The 17502-nt window shown below is 47.1% G+C and overlaps 1 protein-coding gene across 1 annotated transcript in view; it reads right to left on the bottom strand.

The window, feature by feature from the left end:
- Nucleotides 1–17502, bottom strand: part of ADAMTS12 (ADAM metallopeptidase with thrombospondin type 1 motif 12) — a 303108-nt gene that overhangs the window by 25841 nt on the left and 259765 nt on the right. Inside the window, exons 19-20 of the mRNA XM_038535470.1 lie at nucleotides 7869–9011; nucleotides 1566–1718 (exon numbers count right to left, since the gene is read on the bottom strand). Of these exons, the coding sequence (XP_038391398.1) occupies nucleotides 1566–1718; nucleotides 7869–9011 (1296 nt within the window). The remainder of the gene's footprint in view (nucleotides 1–1565; nucleotides 1719–7868; nucleotides 9012–17502) is intronic.

Below are 17502 nucleotides of genomic sequence, written 5' to 3'. Positions count from 1 at the left end.
ACCAGCACTCCTTCCTGAAAGAAAAATGGTGTGAAAGCAGAAGAAAGGAAGCGTGGCGGGTATCAAAGGGATGCATGGTAATCTTTTCAGGGAGTAACCCTACTATCCCTCCCTTCTCCAGAATCGGACCCTTACTTTGGGAGGAGGAGCCTAAAGCAGATAAAGAACCGGGGATGTCCAGTGAGACATCTGGTGGTCCTGCTCATCTGGGAATAGGAGCTCGATACTGGCCACCGGAGCTAACTTCTACAAAGGTCACCAGCCTCTCCAAACTTCTGGCTAGCTTTTTCTTTTCTCTTATGTGTCTCAGCTGTCAAGAGAAACTGGCTGCCCAGAGAGAAGGGGGCCCCAAAGGGCATCCTAGTTGGGATGTGCTTGGCAAACAGAAGGCTCCAAGAGGCGCCACCTCCTCCTGCCCATCAGTTGTCAACCCCACCACTGACAGATGTCCTATAGGCTGGGTATATCCCACAGCCCCAGGCTCAGCCCCAGGCCAGGTTAGGGCTGGCTAGTACCCCCAAGCAGCAAGGCTGATATATCCAAAAACCTGATACAGTCTTTCACACAGGACCATATAGACAGCACAGCAAATGAGTAACCACAGCCAGATGAGCAGAGACAGTAAAATCACACTTCCAAAAGATCAGCACAGGAAATACGCTTTGAAAGACCAATTTTTTCCTTACATTTCAGCTTTTATTTCATTTTGGGTCTGGCAGATTAAAAAGTACACTTTCAGGTCACCCGGGTGGTTCAGTGGTTTAATGTCTGCCTTCGGCTCAGCCCATAATTCCGGGATCCTGGAATCGAGTCCTGCATCAGGCTCCCCGCAGGAAGCCTGCTTCTCCCTCTATGTCTCTGCCTCTCTCTCTGTGTCTCTCATGAATAAATAAATAAAATCTTAAAAATAAAAAAAAAAACATTTGCTTAGTGAGCAGGTGCTGAGTCATGACCTAGTGATACAGGTGATGATGTATAGTTTTAAGTATAATGCTACACTTAAATAATTTAGAAATAATGTTGCATGTTGGACAAGCAATTAATCATACTAATTTAACTTCTTATTCCAGTTTATCTGGGAAGGGGAGAGTTTATAGGCAGGTAAAAACATGTGGGTTGGTCAGCCCAGGGGGGCCCAGTGGTTTTGCGCCAACTTCAGCCCAGGGCGTGATCCTGGAGACCCGGGATCGGGTCCCATATCGGGCTCACTGCATGGAGCCTGCTTCTCCCTCTGCCTGTGTCTCTGCCTCACTCTCTCTCTCTCTCTCTGTGTCTCTCATGGATAGATTTTAAAAATCTTAAAAACAACAACAACAACAACTCATGACCAATTCTTTTAAAAAAAAAAACAAACACTTGGGTTAATAAAAACTCTGTACGAGTTCTAAGACTATGGTGTAACTTCAATTGGGCCTATGGTAATGCCCGTGATTTACTCATCCACAGGTGTATAGAGAAAAAGGCAGAGGGGGCAGCAAGGGAGGAAGGGAGGAGACACACCTGCTTCTCCAAGTGCTTAGAAAAGGTTATCCAGCTCCAGAACACTGCTGAGCCAGGTCACTTACCTTGCTCCAGTTCCCCACTTGCCAGCTGGCACAGGGACGGAGGTGGCATCTCTTAGCGGGGTCAGGCTTCTGGATGGTGGCGCAGTCAGAGTCCACATGGGTGCTACATTGCACGCTTCTCCAGTAGGCCCCCAGGCCGCAGGTGGTGGAGCACTGTGGTGGGGGAGGGGCACAGAGAGGACAGAGGCTGAGGGCCACTTTCTCAGACATACCCCGCGACGCCCTGCAATCAGGAGCTGTCAGTCTGAAATTGCTCGCAGAGCATTAGGAAAAAAAAAAAAAAAGCCTACCAGCGCTGGGGTCCCACCCTGAATTTCCCTGGGTAGGGTTTAGGCATCAGTAGAAACAGAAATGCCCCAGGTGATTCTAATAAACAGCCAGTGATGAGAACCCCAATCAGCATGTGACAGGAAAAGCCGAGGCCAGGGGAAATTTGCTGCTCTTTAAAATTATCCTGGTGTGAATGTCTGGGGGCTGCAGGCAAACCACCTGTCGAGTTTTGTACCAATGGGACCCCTTCCTAGGGGACATCAGGTCCATGCATCTGCCTGTTAGAACACTGCCGTCACATCATGTCACTCATCCCTGTGACAAACCATGGTTAGACTGATACTGTCACTGGCAGAAGAAGCCCCTTGAAGCTTGGAGAGCTGCCTGGACAAAGGAGTAAGCCTGGGGCCCTCTGCCTCCAAAGTGCTGGACACCGTCTGCTGTCGCAGTTCCTCTGGGATTTTAGTGTCCATGTGCGTCACCTGGGCACCTTGCTACATGCAGATTCTGAGTCAGTAGGTCTGGGGTGGAGACTGTGCTGACACTGTGGGTCCTCAGACCATGCTTGGGGGTAGACGGATGTTACAACATGGTGCTTTTTATCACCTGCTCTGCTGGTAACGTAAGCCCGTTCCTCACATTATGTTGTTCTTTCTTTGTAATTCTCGATGACCTCAGGCTTAGCATGGGGTCATGTTGAGAACTACACCCTCTCAATTTCCTTTACTCTAGGTGCTCAGTTCTTTCATATGGATGATTTTTCTTGCATCCTTTCTCCCCAGCCCACCCTCAGAAAGAGGGGCTATTGGTACACATGTGAAACACAGCTCTGGGCTTTTAAAAAAAAGTGCAGAAATTCCATCTATGACATCTTTTTTTTTTTTTAAAGATTTTATGTATTTATTCATGAGAGACACAGGCAGAGGGAGAAGCAGGCCCTATTCAGGGAGCCTGATGTGGGACCCGATCCTGGGACCCCCAGGATCACGCCCCGGGCCGAAGGCAGGCGCTAAACTGCTGAGCTACCAGGGATCCCCCATCTATGATATCTTTGAAAGCTCCTTTTGATGCATTATAAATAAAAACCATATTTCTCTTGCTGCAATTTCATTCTCCATATAACTTCTTGTGTCACTTTGTGCAAGTTCTTGTGTTGGACACATGCATAACGTGACACAGACTCTTGGTAGATGACTTTACTGTAGAATCATAGAAAGGGAAGAGTAGGAAACAACCTAGGTCATCATTTTTCCAACTGACTGGCTCATTTATGGAGGTAATGCCTTCTCCTGCTTAAAGATCTTTAGGATTTGGTGTGTACCTAAGTCCCCAGCACTTGCTCGGTTGTGCTGCACTATGCGGATGTGTGGTAGAGGTGGTAACCCTGGAGAGCACGGACCACTGTCATAGGTTGTTTGCCCTAGTGGCCCACACCAGACAGGCCATGCACTCTCTCTGCAGTGGGACTTTGCAGCTCTTCTCGTCAAGCAGTGGGATACATGGCCCCGGCTCTTAAATCAAGGCTGTTCTTATTTTCTTTGGTCAGTAAGATGCAGTGGAGGATGTGCCAGTTCTCAAGAGGACTTACTAGTTTCAATTCTCTTTCTTGGACTCCTTTCTCTGCCATGACAATGAAACTGGGCTAGCCTGCTGGACGATGAGAGATCACGTGAAATAGAACCGAGGACCCGGCCGAGGCCACCCTAAACCAGGCAACCATGCACGGCAAGCCAACCTAAGATCGGCTGAGTTGGGCCCCAATCAGCAGAACCTCCCAGCTGACCACAGACTCAAGAACTCTGGGGTCTGGTGGTCACTTGTCATCTAGCGTTACTGTAGCAATCGGCAACTGATACAGCTACGTAACAGGTATAACAGATACCTTTCCTACATTTTCTCTAACCTTCTGAGACTCAGGGTACAATTATAGTTCTGCAGTTGGTTAACTGTGTGATCTTTTGGAGGTTCCTAACTCCCTAGCCCGTAAAACTCCTGATGTTATTCAGGACCACAGGGATTCATGCACATGGTCAGGACTCTACAAATGTTGCCTATTAGAGACAACAGAGCTGTGAGGTCAGGATAGTGAATCCCACTTTCCAGATATGGGGGCCCAGAGATAGAAAAATCTATTTGCTCCAACCCAGGAAAGGACCTAGTGAGACCGAATTCCCAGGCTAGTGATGACGTGGTAAGGCTCAAGTGATGTTTATGATTCTTTGTGCCATATTTATGTGGCAAATAAATGTGTGTTGTCTCTGGGGCTCTGACTTTAGTCCTGCCAGATTCAGATCTCATGAGGAAACAATTTAATTCCTTTTTGACAGCTTCTGCTAAGGCAGCAAACAACCGTGCCAAGGTAAAGCTGACAGGGGGAAGGCATGGAACACAGTAGAAGTGAGATGGAATTCCATCAGCTGTCACTTGTATTAGTTTCAAAGTGGGAGGAGGGGATCAGACAGGAAAGGAGGACCCCGAGGAGGTGGAGGGACTTCACTTTGTCCTGGAAACCTTCATCCTCATTACAGCTAGTGATCTCGGGGCAGTTGATTTTCTAGGTCAAGGAGCAGATTTCGGGATGTTCAGAACTAGATCTAACAAGAAGGGCTGCATCCGAAACTCATGACAATTGCCATGAGTGGCTATAGAAAATCATACTGTCACTTCCGCTTACACAACTACACAGCTTACACATAAATGACGGCCCGGCCCAGGGCATCTGCCTGGATAATGGGGCGATTCAATGAGAGGTGATTTTCTGACTTCATAAGAGCCACATCCATGCACACTGTGCAGCGCCTAGGTTTTCTGTTTTGTAAATAGATACCACAGCAAATACTTCCAGGGTGCTCCCTCTGTGCCCCATACTCTCCCAAGTACCTTACACATAGTTACTCCTTTTATCCCCTAATGATCTTTGAGTTGGGCATTGTCAGTGTCCTCATTAGACAGTATGTGAGGACATATACAGTTGGTGGCCAGGCCAGGTTTCCAGCCCAGAAAGTCTGGTTTCAAAACGTTTTGCCTATTTATAGTGTTACCTTAGTCTTTATATCCATTCTTTAATTTTTGAAATCATAATCAGAAGAACATGTTGTATACAATTGGGAGCATGAGCAGCCCTTCTACACAGGACAGAAAGTAGGAAGACACTGCGAGCACGGCTTTGGATCAAATGATAAGGAACTTTAGAAATTACTTCTAATCTTAAGGATCAGGAGAGGCTTTCTGGAAGAAGCAACTCAAAGCTCGCTCCTGAAGATCAAGGCGGGATTCACAAGGGTAGAGGAGATGGGTAAGAAAATTCGAGGCAGAGGGAACAATGCAAACAGAGGCACGGTGCTGAGCGGGACAGGAGGCTGGGGAAACCGAGCAGTTTGGATCTGCTGAAGCTAATGATGTTCACCATCATTCCCAAGGTTCTCAACGCTGCGTTACGTAACGTCGTAAAGGCTATTGGATGTCAGAGTTGATTTATCTGATTAATGAAGAGACAGTAAAGGTTTGTGAGCAGGAGTTTGGAATGATTAGCAAATTCCTTTGAAGACTAATTTGGCAGTCTTACATCTCTCATCTCTCGTGATGGTGTGTGAAAGCATTGCCCAGGGGAGAGACTGGAGGTGCGCAGGCCAGCGAGGAGCCAAGAGCAGTAAATGAGGGTCCTCCTTTCTTGACTACTGGGGCACCACTGGCATTTTGGACTGGACAATTCTTCCTTATAAGAGACCTCCCTGAATGTCGCAGGGTTTTCATTATCTTTGGCTCTCGGATACCGAATGTTGGTGGCAGCCCCCTGCCCCCATCGCCGTAACAAACAAAAGCATCCCAGTCTTCTCCAAGTGCCTCTCACCATTAGGTTGGAAACCACTGGCCCTAAACTAACCAGGAAATAAAGAGGAGATATCAGAGTTTGATGAGGTGACGCTGACTTGATAAACTGTTTGGGTCTTTACAGAGGGCTTGGGGAAGACTGATCTCAGTGGGGTGAGAAAGAAACAGCTTCAGAAATGGACAGAATATAAAAATCACAGGACAGTGGGAAAGCCAAAGTTTCCATTCTGACTCCTGATCCTCTCTGACAATTCTGTGTACTAAACATTTGGTCTCAAAAGATGCATAAAGGGGGGGGGCACCAAACCCTATCATAAAGGGAATTTCTGCTAAATGTCGCACTCTGTTCTAATAATATCCTTTGCTGCTCTGAGAAACTGCAATCTGGACCAATTCCCTTTTTCTGGTCAAACAACCTGGAATTAACAGCTCTCAGAGGCTTTACTGTGGTTGCCAAATTCTTAGTGAGCCATGATGTATTTCACAAGACAGTTTATGTCTATCAAAGTCAAATGATGACATTTGAGATAAATCAGGTATCAGTGAACTTCTGGCCTCCACAATCATCAGAACTAACATATACTTTTACTTTGGTTTGGTTTTCAGGTCCACTTCGCTTTATGCACAGATAATGCATTTTTTTTTACAAATTGAGTAGAGTCAAGTTAGAAGGGTCATCATCCAACTGACAGTTGTGTCCTTAGGCAAGTCACTTGACTGCCACAACTTTATCTTTTCCATTTGCAAACTGGCGTAAATGAGACCTTATCTGCTCCTCAGGGTTGTCAAAAGGAGAAAATAAAAGGCTAGATATGAAAGTGGTTTGGAAATCAATATGCCTTATAAATTAAATGTACTGTAGTTATATTAGCTGCAAATATTTCACTTCTCTTTGGCCAGGGAGAGGAGCCATGGATTGTCATAAAGATGCTGACTAATTTGAACATGTGGTTATTTTGCCACAAAGTCCTCTTTTGAGTCGTCAAATTATTTTAACAAGTTCATAGACTGTGCATTCAAAATTCAAATGGGTGAAAACGATTTTGAAGTCTCAAAAGGATACTAATTAGTTCTAGAAATGGAAAAACAAGTATCTAGCCAAATTTCTGAAGCTTGAAACTGGGGGCCAACATTCTGTCGTCATATTTATTTTCTTCTTCCTTCATATTCTAATTCTTTTAATGAGCCAGAACGACCTTTTTTTTTTCATGGAAGCACTCAAACAGACCAAAGAGCAAAGAAAACCGCTGATAACACCGAACTAGAGAATGCTTTTAAGGAATTGTACCTTCAATTTCCACTCTAGTTAGGATTGCCTCACAGTTCTATGACCAGAGTCCCAACATCAGCTTTCCTTTCTCTTTTCTTTTTTCTTTTCTTTTCTTTTCTTTTCTTTTCTTTTCTTTTCTCTTTTCTTTTCTTTTCTTTTCTTTTCTTCTTTTCTTTTCCTTTCCTTTTTCCTTTCCTTTTTCCTTCCCTTCCCTTTTTCCTTTCCTTTCCTTTCCTTTCCTTTCCTTTCCTTTCCTTTCCTTTCCTTTCCTTTCCTTTCCTTTCCTTTCCTTTCCTTTCTCTCTTTCTTTTTAAATTTTACTTAAATTCAGTTTCCCAGCACGCCCGGGTGGCTCAGCAGCTGAGCGTCTGCCTTCCTCTGGGGGCGTGATCCCGGGGTCCTGGAATCGAATCCCGCATTGGGCTCCTTCCTGCTTCTCCCTCTGCCTGTGTCTCTGCCTTTGTCTCTCTCTCTGTGCCTCTCATGAATACATAAATAAAATCTTAAAAAAAAAAACAAATTCACCTTGCCAACATACAGCATACCACCCAGTGCTCATCCCATCCCTCATGTGCCCTCCTTGGTGCCCGTCACCCAGTCACCCCATGCCCCCACCCACCTCCGCCTTCTGCAACCCTTTGCTCCCCAGACTCAGAGGAGTCTCTGAGGGTTTGTCTTCCTCTCTAATTTTTTGCAGACGTCGGCTTTCCGAGCGAGATGCCCCCGCGGGCCCTCTGGGCGGCTCGGCCTGCAGGAGCGCGGGCGGTGGTCTACACCCGCTCGGCCGCCCTGGGGCCAGCGGCGGGACTCGCCCAACCCTCCCGGCTCGGGTCACTGCTGACCTCCCTTCATCTCACGGCCTCTGGCGGGGCTTGCCCCCTCTGGGTGAGGACCCCGCCCCCCGGGCCGGCCGTGTCCCCGCGGGCCCCTACCTCACTCCAGTTCCCCGCAATCCAGTGCGCGGAGCGGCCGCCCGGCGGGAGCCGCTGGTAATCGGACGCGTTGAGCAAGAAGCCCTCGGCGATCAGGGCCTCCGCGTCGGCCTCGGCCAGGCCGGGCCCCGGGCTCCGCGGCGGGGGGGCGCTGCGGGGGGCCGCGCGGCCGGGGAGCGCTGGCCCGGGTCCTGCGGGGGGCGCGGCGGGGCGCGCTGGCCTCCCGGGGCCCGGCCCCTCGGCGGGCGGCGGAGCGGGCCCTGGGTCGGGGCCGGACGGGGCCCGCGGGGACGCCGCCCCGAGGGAGGGCGTTGGGGGCGCCCCAAGGGGCATCTCCGCCCCCGGCGCCCCCGGCGCATCCTCTGCGGGAGCTCGGGTTTGGGTCCAGGCGACCGAGTCGTGTTCACTTCTGTTCTCTGACTGTTCGCCGCCTTCCCCGGAGCCGCTGTGAGCGTCCCCTCCTGCCTCTTTGGTCGAGGGGCCGTAGGAGGGGGTCACCTGCCCCCACGCAGGCGCGCCGGGCCGCGGCCAACGGGAGCCGCCCACTGTCGCGGCGGGAAAGTCTCCCGCGGAGGAGGGACCCGAGGGCTGGATGCTCGGGCCGGACGCGAGGGGGGGCCGGGCGCCCCCGGGGGCCGTGGGGGGAGGCGGGCTGCGCGCCGCCCGGGCGCTCGTGCTCAGGGACTCGGGCCCCGGCGGTGTGGACGGCGACCTGGGGCTGCGAGGAGTCGGAGGGACGGGCTCCGGGGTGGCCTTGGGGATGGGCTCCGGGGTGGGCTCTGGGGTGGGCTTCGGGGTGACCTTCGGGATGGGCGCCGGGGTGGCCTTCGGGATGGGCTCCGGGGTGGCCTTCGGGGTAACCTTCGGAATGGGCTTTGGGATGGGCTCCGGGGTGGCCTTCCGGGTAACCTTCGGGATGGGCTTCGGGGTGGCCTTCGGGGGCTCCGGCTGGGATGCCGGCGGCTTTGTCCCACTGGAAATCGCGCCTTTGTTGGGCTTCAGGACTCTGCGGCTGGACGGGCACTGCTGGAGCCCACAGAGGGCTCGGCTGTTGGGTTTCCTGGTCACATCGCAAGGTTCATCATGGTTCTTGGCACACGTGACGCTGCGGATCCGCACTCCACCACCGCAGGACACGGAACACTGGAAAAGAGACACAGCTGTGAGTTTCGTGGGACTAGAGGTGCCGGCCCTCATGCACCGGTTTATCTATTCACGAGAGACACAGAGACACGGCAGAGACACAGGCAGAGAAGGAGAAGGAAGCTCCCTGCGGGGAGCCCGATGCGGGACTCGATCTCAGGACCCCGGGATCACGGCCTGAGCCAAAGGCTGACACTCAACCACTGAGCCACCTGGGGAGTCCCTCTCACACTCAGGTTCATAGCAGGTGAGCTGGAAACAGAACTGTGCCCGCCAAACTTGTTTTCTCCCCTCTTTACGTCTGGTTTCCGTGCTCCTCTAGTTTTCTTTTCTTTTCTTTTTAAGATTTTATTTATTTATTCATGAGACACACAGAGAGAGAGGCAGAGACACAGGTAGAGACACAGGCAAGGGGAGAAGCAGGCTCCATGCAGGGAGCCCAACATGGGACTGGATCCTGGGGCTCCCCAGGCACGCCCTGGGCCAAAGGTGGCGCTAAACCTGAGCCACCCGGCTGCCCCCCTCCTCTAGTTTTCCATGGAAAGACCTATCTCCTCGAGACCACATGGGGCTCAGAACCGCCCACTTACTCTCTGCAAACTGAAGATACAAACCACAACACAGTAAAACTGAAGTCTCCCCGGGCTTTGAACACGGGACAGTGAATTCACAGAGAGTACAATGATGCATACCAGACACCTACTCAAGAGATAGGAATATTATCTTTTCTAGGGTTGGAATGCTGTTCGATTACATCAAATATTTATACATTTTCTGGAATCTACTAAGTTAGTTATAAAAAACCTTCCCCTTTATATTTAGAAAACACTCAGTATAACCAATGTAGTCTCACCCAGGCAAAAAGGCTCCATTTCCACTTGCCTGTGTCAGGTGCAATCACATTAAATTAAGCCGGACAACTATCATACCCACACAGGTACACAGATCTGGGATGTATTCTGAGATTTAAAAAAAATATTTAATTTTTTTTATTTTTTAAAGATTTTTATTTATTTATCCATGAAAGGCAGAGAGAGAGAGAGAGAGAGAGAGAGAGAGAGAGAGAGAGAGGTAGAGGAAGAAGCAGGCTCCATGCAGGGAGCCCGATGTGGGACTTGATCCTGCGATTCTGGGATCATGCCCTGGGCCAAAGGCAGATGCTCAACCACTGAGCCACCCAGGCATCCCCCTATTCTGAGATTTAAAGGTGGGTAGTTAATCAAAGGTAGAGAGATCCCCTTTCCAAAGGGTGAGTCCTGTAGCATGGTGCTGATATGAGGGGTCACAGCTGGTGCCCCTTCCCGCCGTGTGCCCTCCACATTCTACAGGGCATGGCAAAGCACAGGCAGCTGGAGTGCCTTCAGAGGAATCCTAACAGGATGGTTCTCCCTCAGGAATCACGCTAAAGAATCTACTTCCTCAATCTCAGCAGCTGTAAATCACATGTAGTTATTGCATAACAATTTCTAGATGTTTTGAAAAATCTATACTTTTAGCAGACAGCTCCATGTTTACCTTTTCTTTCCAGTTTCAAGTCAGCCACCAAATATATCGCACTAGGATATAAACCATCTAGAGGTCTTCACTGGCTGTTTCACATCTGTCTATCTTCTCTTCCCGACCTTGAAGCAGGTTTTTGAGGATGGGGATCACATACTTCTTGACAGATCTCAAAGGGCTCAGAGCCATTCTTGTGTGTGGTACTCACAACCGCCCCGTGAGACTTACGAGGCAGGAATTATGATTCCACCCTCCACAGGAGAGGAACCTGCGACTCAGGGAGGGACTTGCTTAAAAGGCTGCAAGTCAGTGGCAGAGTAAGAATCCGATTTATTTCATAGCCTCATGAAATCTAGTGCGACACACAGAACAGGTGGCCATCTGCTGATTTCACCTCTTGACCTGACCACAAACTCAATTTCTGAAAAGCTACCCAAAGGCAAGAACTGTTTCTGATTCATAACTGAATTCCAGGATTGTTCTTGGGGACACAGTGATCACTCAATACACATTTATTAAGTGACTATTTCACCAAAAAACAAACAAACAAAAATATGGAATGGGAAAATTCTTCTGTGAGGTTATGCATTTTTTAGCTTATGTTTCTTGCCTTCTCAGGTCCTATTTTCAATTTCCATTGTGTAGGAAATAATATGGCTGTATAAAGATCCCCCTTCATTTTGTTCCAGTCAAGCATAATCCCTCCCTGATGCCTGATAGCTGTGAAATCAGCTCCTCTGAAAAACAGGAGATGTCTGTCAGCCCAGGAGACTGTGCAGCTGAGAGCATGTTCCCCTGTGGGTTGAGGTCACCTCCCTTTGGAGCCTGGCAAGGGCAGGCTGGGGGAGTGACTTGCCTGGTTTACTACAGTACTTCTGCCTTCTTGTGTGCGAAGGGGCTTTAGGCCCTGCCCGGTTCGTCCTGCTGTGCTACGTGCCTCGGGCAGCCTGGGTTTTGAGAGCTGATCCATGAAAGAGGCCTTGGCTGATTGATGCCAACTGTCCTCAAGCAGCAGGTGTACCTCCCTTTGGGTTTTTCTTTCTAAGAAATGTCAGAGTAGACAGCTACATGGCAGGAAGGTCTTTGATTTTTTCTTTCTCTTCATTCCAATTTTTTTTTTTTTTACTTGAAATGCTTATAATGTCCACAGGGAAGTTAGAATTCACAACTTTACATGCATTTAAAAGTATGTAGGTGTATGCCCTCCACCCCTACGTTGAACTGTGAAGCTCAAGAGCTATAAAAATACCCACCATTTGCTTCGACGTGGATGGAACTGGAGGGTATTATGCTGAGTGAAGTAAGTCAATCGGAGAAGGACAAACATTATATGGTCTCGTTCATTTCGGGAATATAAAAAATAGTGAAAGGGAATAAAGGGGAAAGGAGAAAAAATGAGTGGGAAATATCAGAAAGGGAGACAGAACATGAGAGATTCCTAACTCTGGGAAAGGAACTAGGGGTGGTGGAAGGGGAGGTGGGCGGGGGGTGGGGGTGACTGGGTGATGGGCACTGAGGGGGCCACTTGATGGGATGAGCCCTGGGTGTTTTTCTATATGTTGGCAAATTGAACACCAATAAAAAATAAATTTATATATAAAAAAAAAACCTGTAAGAAAGGGCAGCCCTGGTGGCTTAGCGGTTTAGCGCCCCCTTCAGCCCAGGGCGTGATCCTGGAGTCCTGGATTTGAGTCCCACACCGGGCTCCCTGCATGGAGCCTGCTTCTCCCTCTGCCTGTGTTTCTGCCTCTCTCTCTCTCTCTCTCTCTGTCTCTAATAAATAAAATCTTTAAAAAAAAAAAACCTGTAAGAAGTAAGGTGAACTCCCCAACCTGCCATTATTAATTAACTGCACACAGCATAGTGACTACACCTCAGCTTTCTCCTCTGGAAACGGAAGTTAATATTAACCTTTCAAGGCTGCTGTGAAGATTACATGAGGCAATAGTCTTAACCCCATGCACAATAGAGAGAAGACAACTGGCAACTGGAGGCTCTTATTATCACTTTATAATAATGATGCTGATAATAATAATAACAATAACAACACAGGGCTTAGGGGCCTGTGGTTTCTACTGTTCTTGTGGAGCACAGGGGCACACACCTGGCTGTGGGAAGCTACGAGGTGAGCAGCCGCCTGGGTGAAGGACTTGCAGGCACATATCTAGAAAATACTGTGGATACCCATACGTCCCACTGGTTTATTGCTAGATTTTTTTTTTTTTTAAGATTTAGATTTCCTAAGGTTAACAGAGGGACACATATGTATTTTTTAGAATTCATAAATTACAAGTATTAAATAACCTTATTTACTGTGTGAATTTGCTCAACCTAAAAGAATAAAACAGTGGTAAATAATACCTTGTTGGTTTAGTCAAAGCATTTTAGATTTTGAGCTTTCAAAACTGAGGGTTAAAAAAAAACAAAAAACAAAAAACAAAAACCTGAGGGTTATTCTAGAACAGAGATTCCAAAGTGGCAGCCTCAGGACTAAATTTGACCCTCAAACACAAATTCTTTGGTCTGTTCAATCTCTTTCTTTTCTTTCTTTCTTTCTTTCTTTCTTTCTTTCTTTCTTCTTTTCTTCTTCTTGTATGCGGGAGGGATGGAGTGAGTGGAATGGTTTTTGCTGAGTTGCGTGCGAGTTCTTTTTTCTTATTGCATTTCTGTCTTCTTCTTCGTTCTTCTCTTTCTTTTCTTTTTCTCTTTTCTTGTTCTTCTCTTTTCTTCTTTCTTTCTTTCTTTTTCTTTCTTTCTTTCTTTCTTTCTTTCTTTCTTTCTTTCTTTCTTTCTTCTTTTCTTTCCTTCTTTTATGGGGGCAGGAGAATGAGAGGGAGAATCTCAAGCAGGCTTCATTCCCAGCAGGGAGCCTGACATGGGGCTCGATCTCATGATCCAAGACAAAATCAAGAGTCAGATGCCTAACTGACTGAGCCACCCAGGCACCCTGGCTTGCTCAATCTTCAAACAGATGAAACACAAAAACTCAGTAGCCAACATTTAAAAAATAAGCAGATTTCATAGTAAAATTCCAGGTTTTACTCTGTCTCTCATGATAAATAAATAAAATCTTTTAAAAAAAGGAAAGAAAGAAAAAAATTTAAAAAGGAAAGAAAAAAATAAAATTCCAGATTTTAATCTCAAAAAAGCAGATGATCTGCAAGTACTGGTCCCATTCCCAAATGGCAACTCAAAACTTCATTCATGGAGACCTGGGTCTGGGAGCAATTTATGTGTTTTCCAGAACACCTACGTTTTGTCCCCACGTGCTTTCCTTACCCAGTAGACCCAGAGGCTTCCAATTAGCCCAGGAATGTGATTCTTTAGCACCGGGGCACATTGTGCCCAGCAGGAGAGTGTTAATTATCTACCAACTTTGAGGGGCCAAAACCAAAGTTGCCTTTTCTAGCAGTCACGCCGGAACAAGCAGCGCTATTTTGTACTCAGCCCCATGCTTCTTCCAACACACCTTCCAACTGAGTTTATCTCCTTAGGAGCTGTCAAACCCTGCAGATGATATAAATGCAGGACACAATGCCACACTCAGAGCTCATCTTGATGGGTAGTTTCCAAAACCACTGTCTGCTATGATTACTTTGTGCCCTTACCTTGTAATTTCGAACTCTTTGTACCAGGCAAGCAACGTCTTTTATTGCCCTCCCTGGGAGTCATCTTGCTCCCATGTGCCATTACTCAAGATTAAGATCTCCGGGGAGCCTGCTGAGAAAGAGGGTGCTGCTAAATGAGTCAAGCCACCCACCCAACGTACGCTGTGGAGGAGGGGAGCTCACAAATGGCTCGGAGCTCTAGTGCTGAGAGTTTACTAAAAAACACAGTCGGGGCTTATCATAGAGTTAGAGCTAAAGGGCTGAGTAGAGAAATAGCTAGTGCTTGGCTGTAAATAACACCTACTGTGTAGTCTTGGGAACTTATAAATGAATGATGGATCTCATGCTAATGCCAGCTTTGAAAGCATGTTGAAAAACTTGGGGAACTGTTATGGATTGTACTCCCCCCCCTCCCAAAGAAGATATACTAGAGTCCTAACCTCTGCCTATTCCTTACCCTTATATCTCAGAATGGAGACTTAATCTGGAGATGGGGCCTTTACAGAGTCAATCGAGTTAAAATGAGGTCCCCAGATGGGTCCTAATCCAATATGATCACTATCCTTATAAAAAGGGAAATTCAGACACAAAGACACATACACAGGGACAATGCCACTGAAGATAAAAGCAGAGATCAGAATGTTAACATCTACAAGCCAAGGAAACCAAAGGCCACCAGAAGTTAGAAGGCATGGGACAGAGTGTCCCTCACAGCCTTGAGAAGGAACTAATAACTCTGTCAACACCTTGATCCTAGACTTCTGGCTTCCAGAGCTGTGAGACAATAAATTTGTTTTTTATTTTATTTCAAGATTTTATTTATTTGAGAGAGAGAGAGAGAAAAAGAGTGAGTATGAGCAGCAGGAGGGGAAGAGGGAGAAGCAGATTCCCAGCTGGGCTGGGAGCCTGATGTGGGGCTCGATCCCAGGACCCTACGATCATGACCTGAGCTGAAGGCAGACGCTTAACAACTGAGCCACCCAGGCGCCCACATTTTTGTTGTTTAAACCACCTAGCTTGTGGTATTCAGTCATGGCAGCCCTAGCAAACTCATGTGGTACCCTAGATAATTAAACAATATATCAGACAGGAGGAAGAGAATCAACATGGTCCTGAACTGGTTTTCTGTGAGTAGTTGTGTCAAAAAAGGATGGCTATACGTGTTCTCCAGGAAACCTGGCAAAGCACAGGCTGCTGACATCTGAGAAGAATGAGATGTTGGCACTCACAGACATTCCGAGCCAAAAGAGAAGGTGGTCGAAGCTAAAATATCAGGTGTTCAGCTTTGTACTTGATAGATTCTCAATTAGTTGGTTAATTGTTTGTTTTGTTCATTTGTTTGTGTGCTTTTATCAGGCACAGAAAGGGCATGTCTGCTTTGGGAGCTCCATCCACACCCCATCAAATACATTAAAAAGATATTACTAGTCTTGAGGGAATATAATTTATTTCTCTAAAAACCATCTGAAAAGCCTTTTCTTCTTTTGCTTTAGAAGTATTTTCAGAAGGGGCAACTTATTTAATAAGAGTGCTCTGATTTCTCAGCAATCATTATGCATAGTCTGGAATTCCAGAAAAGTGACAAAAGCTGCTCTATAAATTGTTTCCAAACATAATACATTTTTTATGAATACTAAGGGCTGTCATATTGTTATATTTTGTAGACATTTGAGATGCATAAGGCAGAGTGTTGATAGTAAAAGCTCTGCTGCCTGCATTAAAATCCTGACTCCACTGCTTTAAGGACAAGCCTCTAAACATCTCCATGGCTCAGTTTCTTTACCTGTAAAATGTGGTTAATAAGGCTGTCACGAGGTATTGTGTTAATACCTATAAACGTGTTTAATACACATACTAAAACGCCAGTAAGTATCTGCCATTCAAATGTAAATAATTATTGATTTCTGAATTTGCTGTGGCCTTTGTTTTTATGGAAACCATACATTAACCTTTTCTTTATTTAGGTCTCAAACATTTTTGTAGACCCTTGACTCAAGCCTCGTGCTTACAGTGCTCCATTCATAAAATGGCCTTGAACTCAGGGCGTGGGTCTAGACGACAATGCGGAGGGGCACAGATCAGTTCTGTGAGGGCATCTGGGTGCCACCGACTGGACAAGGCTTGCAAAATCACAGTAGCATAGAAGAGAGACACTTGTCTTCTTGCTTGAGAATGAAGTTACCATTTAGTGAACACTCACTATTTGCCCAGCACCAGGCAAGGGGCTTCTGTGGATTATCTTCAAGCCTTACACTAACCCTGTCTTTATAAGTGGGAAAAGGCTGAAGGGGGTTTAACGCTAGCTCAAGACCATATAATTAGGGTTGCCAGGGCTAGAGAACCTAGGAAAATTACTCTCCCACTAAATCCATTTGCCTAACTGCCAGGAGTAACAGGGGAATTCATGAACAATGTCAGCATCATGGAGTTATCATAGATGTTCAATGAGGCAAACTCTATAGTGTGAAAAGCACTGAACAGATGATAGATGACACTGTTATTTCAATCTATTTACTCTACCAGGAAATGACTGTTTCTATAGCTCACTACGTCCCAGGTGTTGTTCTAGTAAGACGTTTGGAACTATTAATTCATTTCATTCTCATAACTTCTCTTGAGTCTAAGTACTGCTGTTTTTCCTGTTTCATAGATGGAGAAAATAAGCCACAGAAAACTAAAAGGAATCACAAAGAGATTAAAGTCACACATCTAATAAGTGCTAGAGCCAGGGTTTGAACCCAGGGCCTCATGCCCCAGAGACCATGCATGTTCTTCACCAGTAGACTGGCTGGCTCTCACAAGGCAGGTCACCGAAGTGGTATATCTAATAAAAACGGGGGGCCACAGAAACTTGGATACCCTGTCTTTGTTTACGACAAATCCAGTCTCCCTTCTTTACCCTCTGTGCCCAGAAAGTAGGTTAGGTGAAAACAGGGTAAGATTCTTGGTGAAATCTGAGTTTGGGGGTAGGAGTCATGTTCAGGGCATGAGCTAAGAGAGGGAGGGGCTGGTCACAGGGGCAGAAAGGCCCCCAGCTCTTGCTAGGTCCTCCCTGTCCCTGCTGGGTCGGGGAGGAATGTGCCAGCCTGGCACAGCTGAGCCCACTCTTCTCTCATTGCTTGGGTTGGCAGAGGTGCCTTGACAGGGAAGGGAAGTCAGCCTAGGGAGGATGGCGCTGCAGGAGCCTCATAGTTCTTAGATCTTTTGGCGCAGTTACCTCCTAGCTTCTGACATCCAGGGTGCCCCAACCAGCCCAGTGCAGACCAAACGATGAGGTATCCTGGGAGCACTACCCGGCATCCATTAATGTCAATCTCAAGACAAGCTCTAGACCATGAATATTACGATGGCAAGAAGACAGCACTATAACAACTCTCTTAAAA

Source organism: Canis lupus, chromosome 4, assembly GCF_011100685.1.
Source record: "Canis lupus familiaris isolate Mischka breed German Shepherd chromosome 4, alternate assembly UU_Cfam_GSD_1.0, whole genome shotgun sequence".
In the NCBI taxonomy this organism is placed as follows: domain Eukaryota; kingdom Metazoa; phylum Chordata; class Mammalia; order Carnivora; family Canidae; genus Canis; species Canis lupus.
Note: the sequence above shows the minus strand (reverse complement) of the source record. Positions and strands in the feature narration are given on the sequence as shown.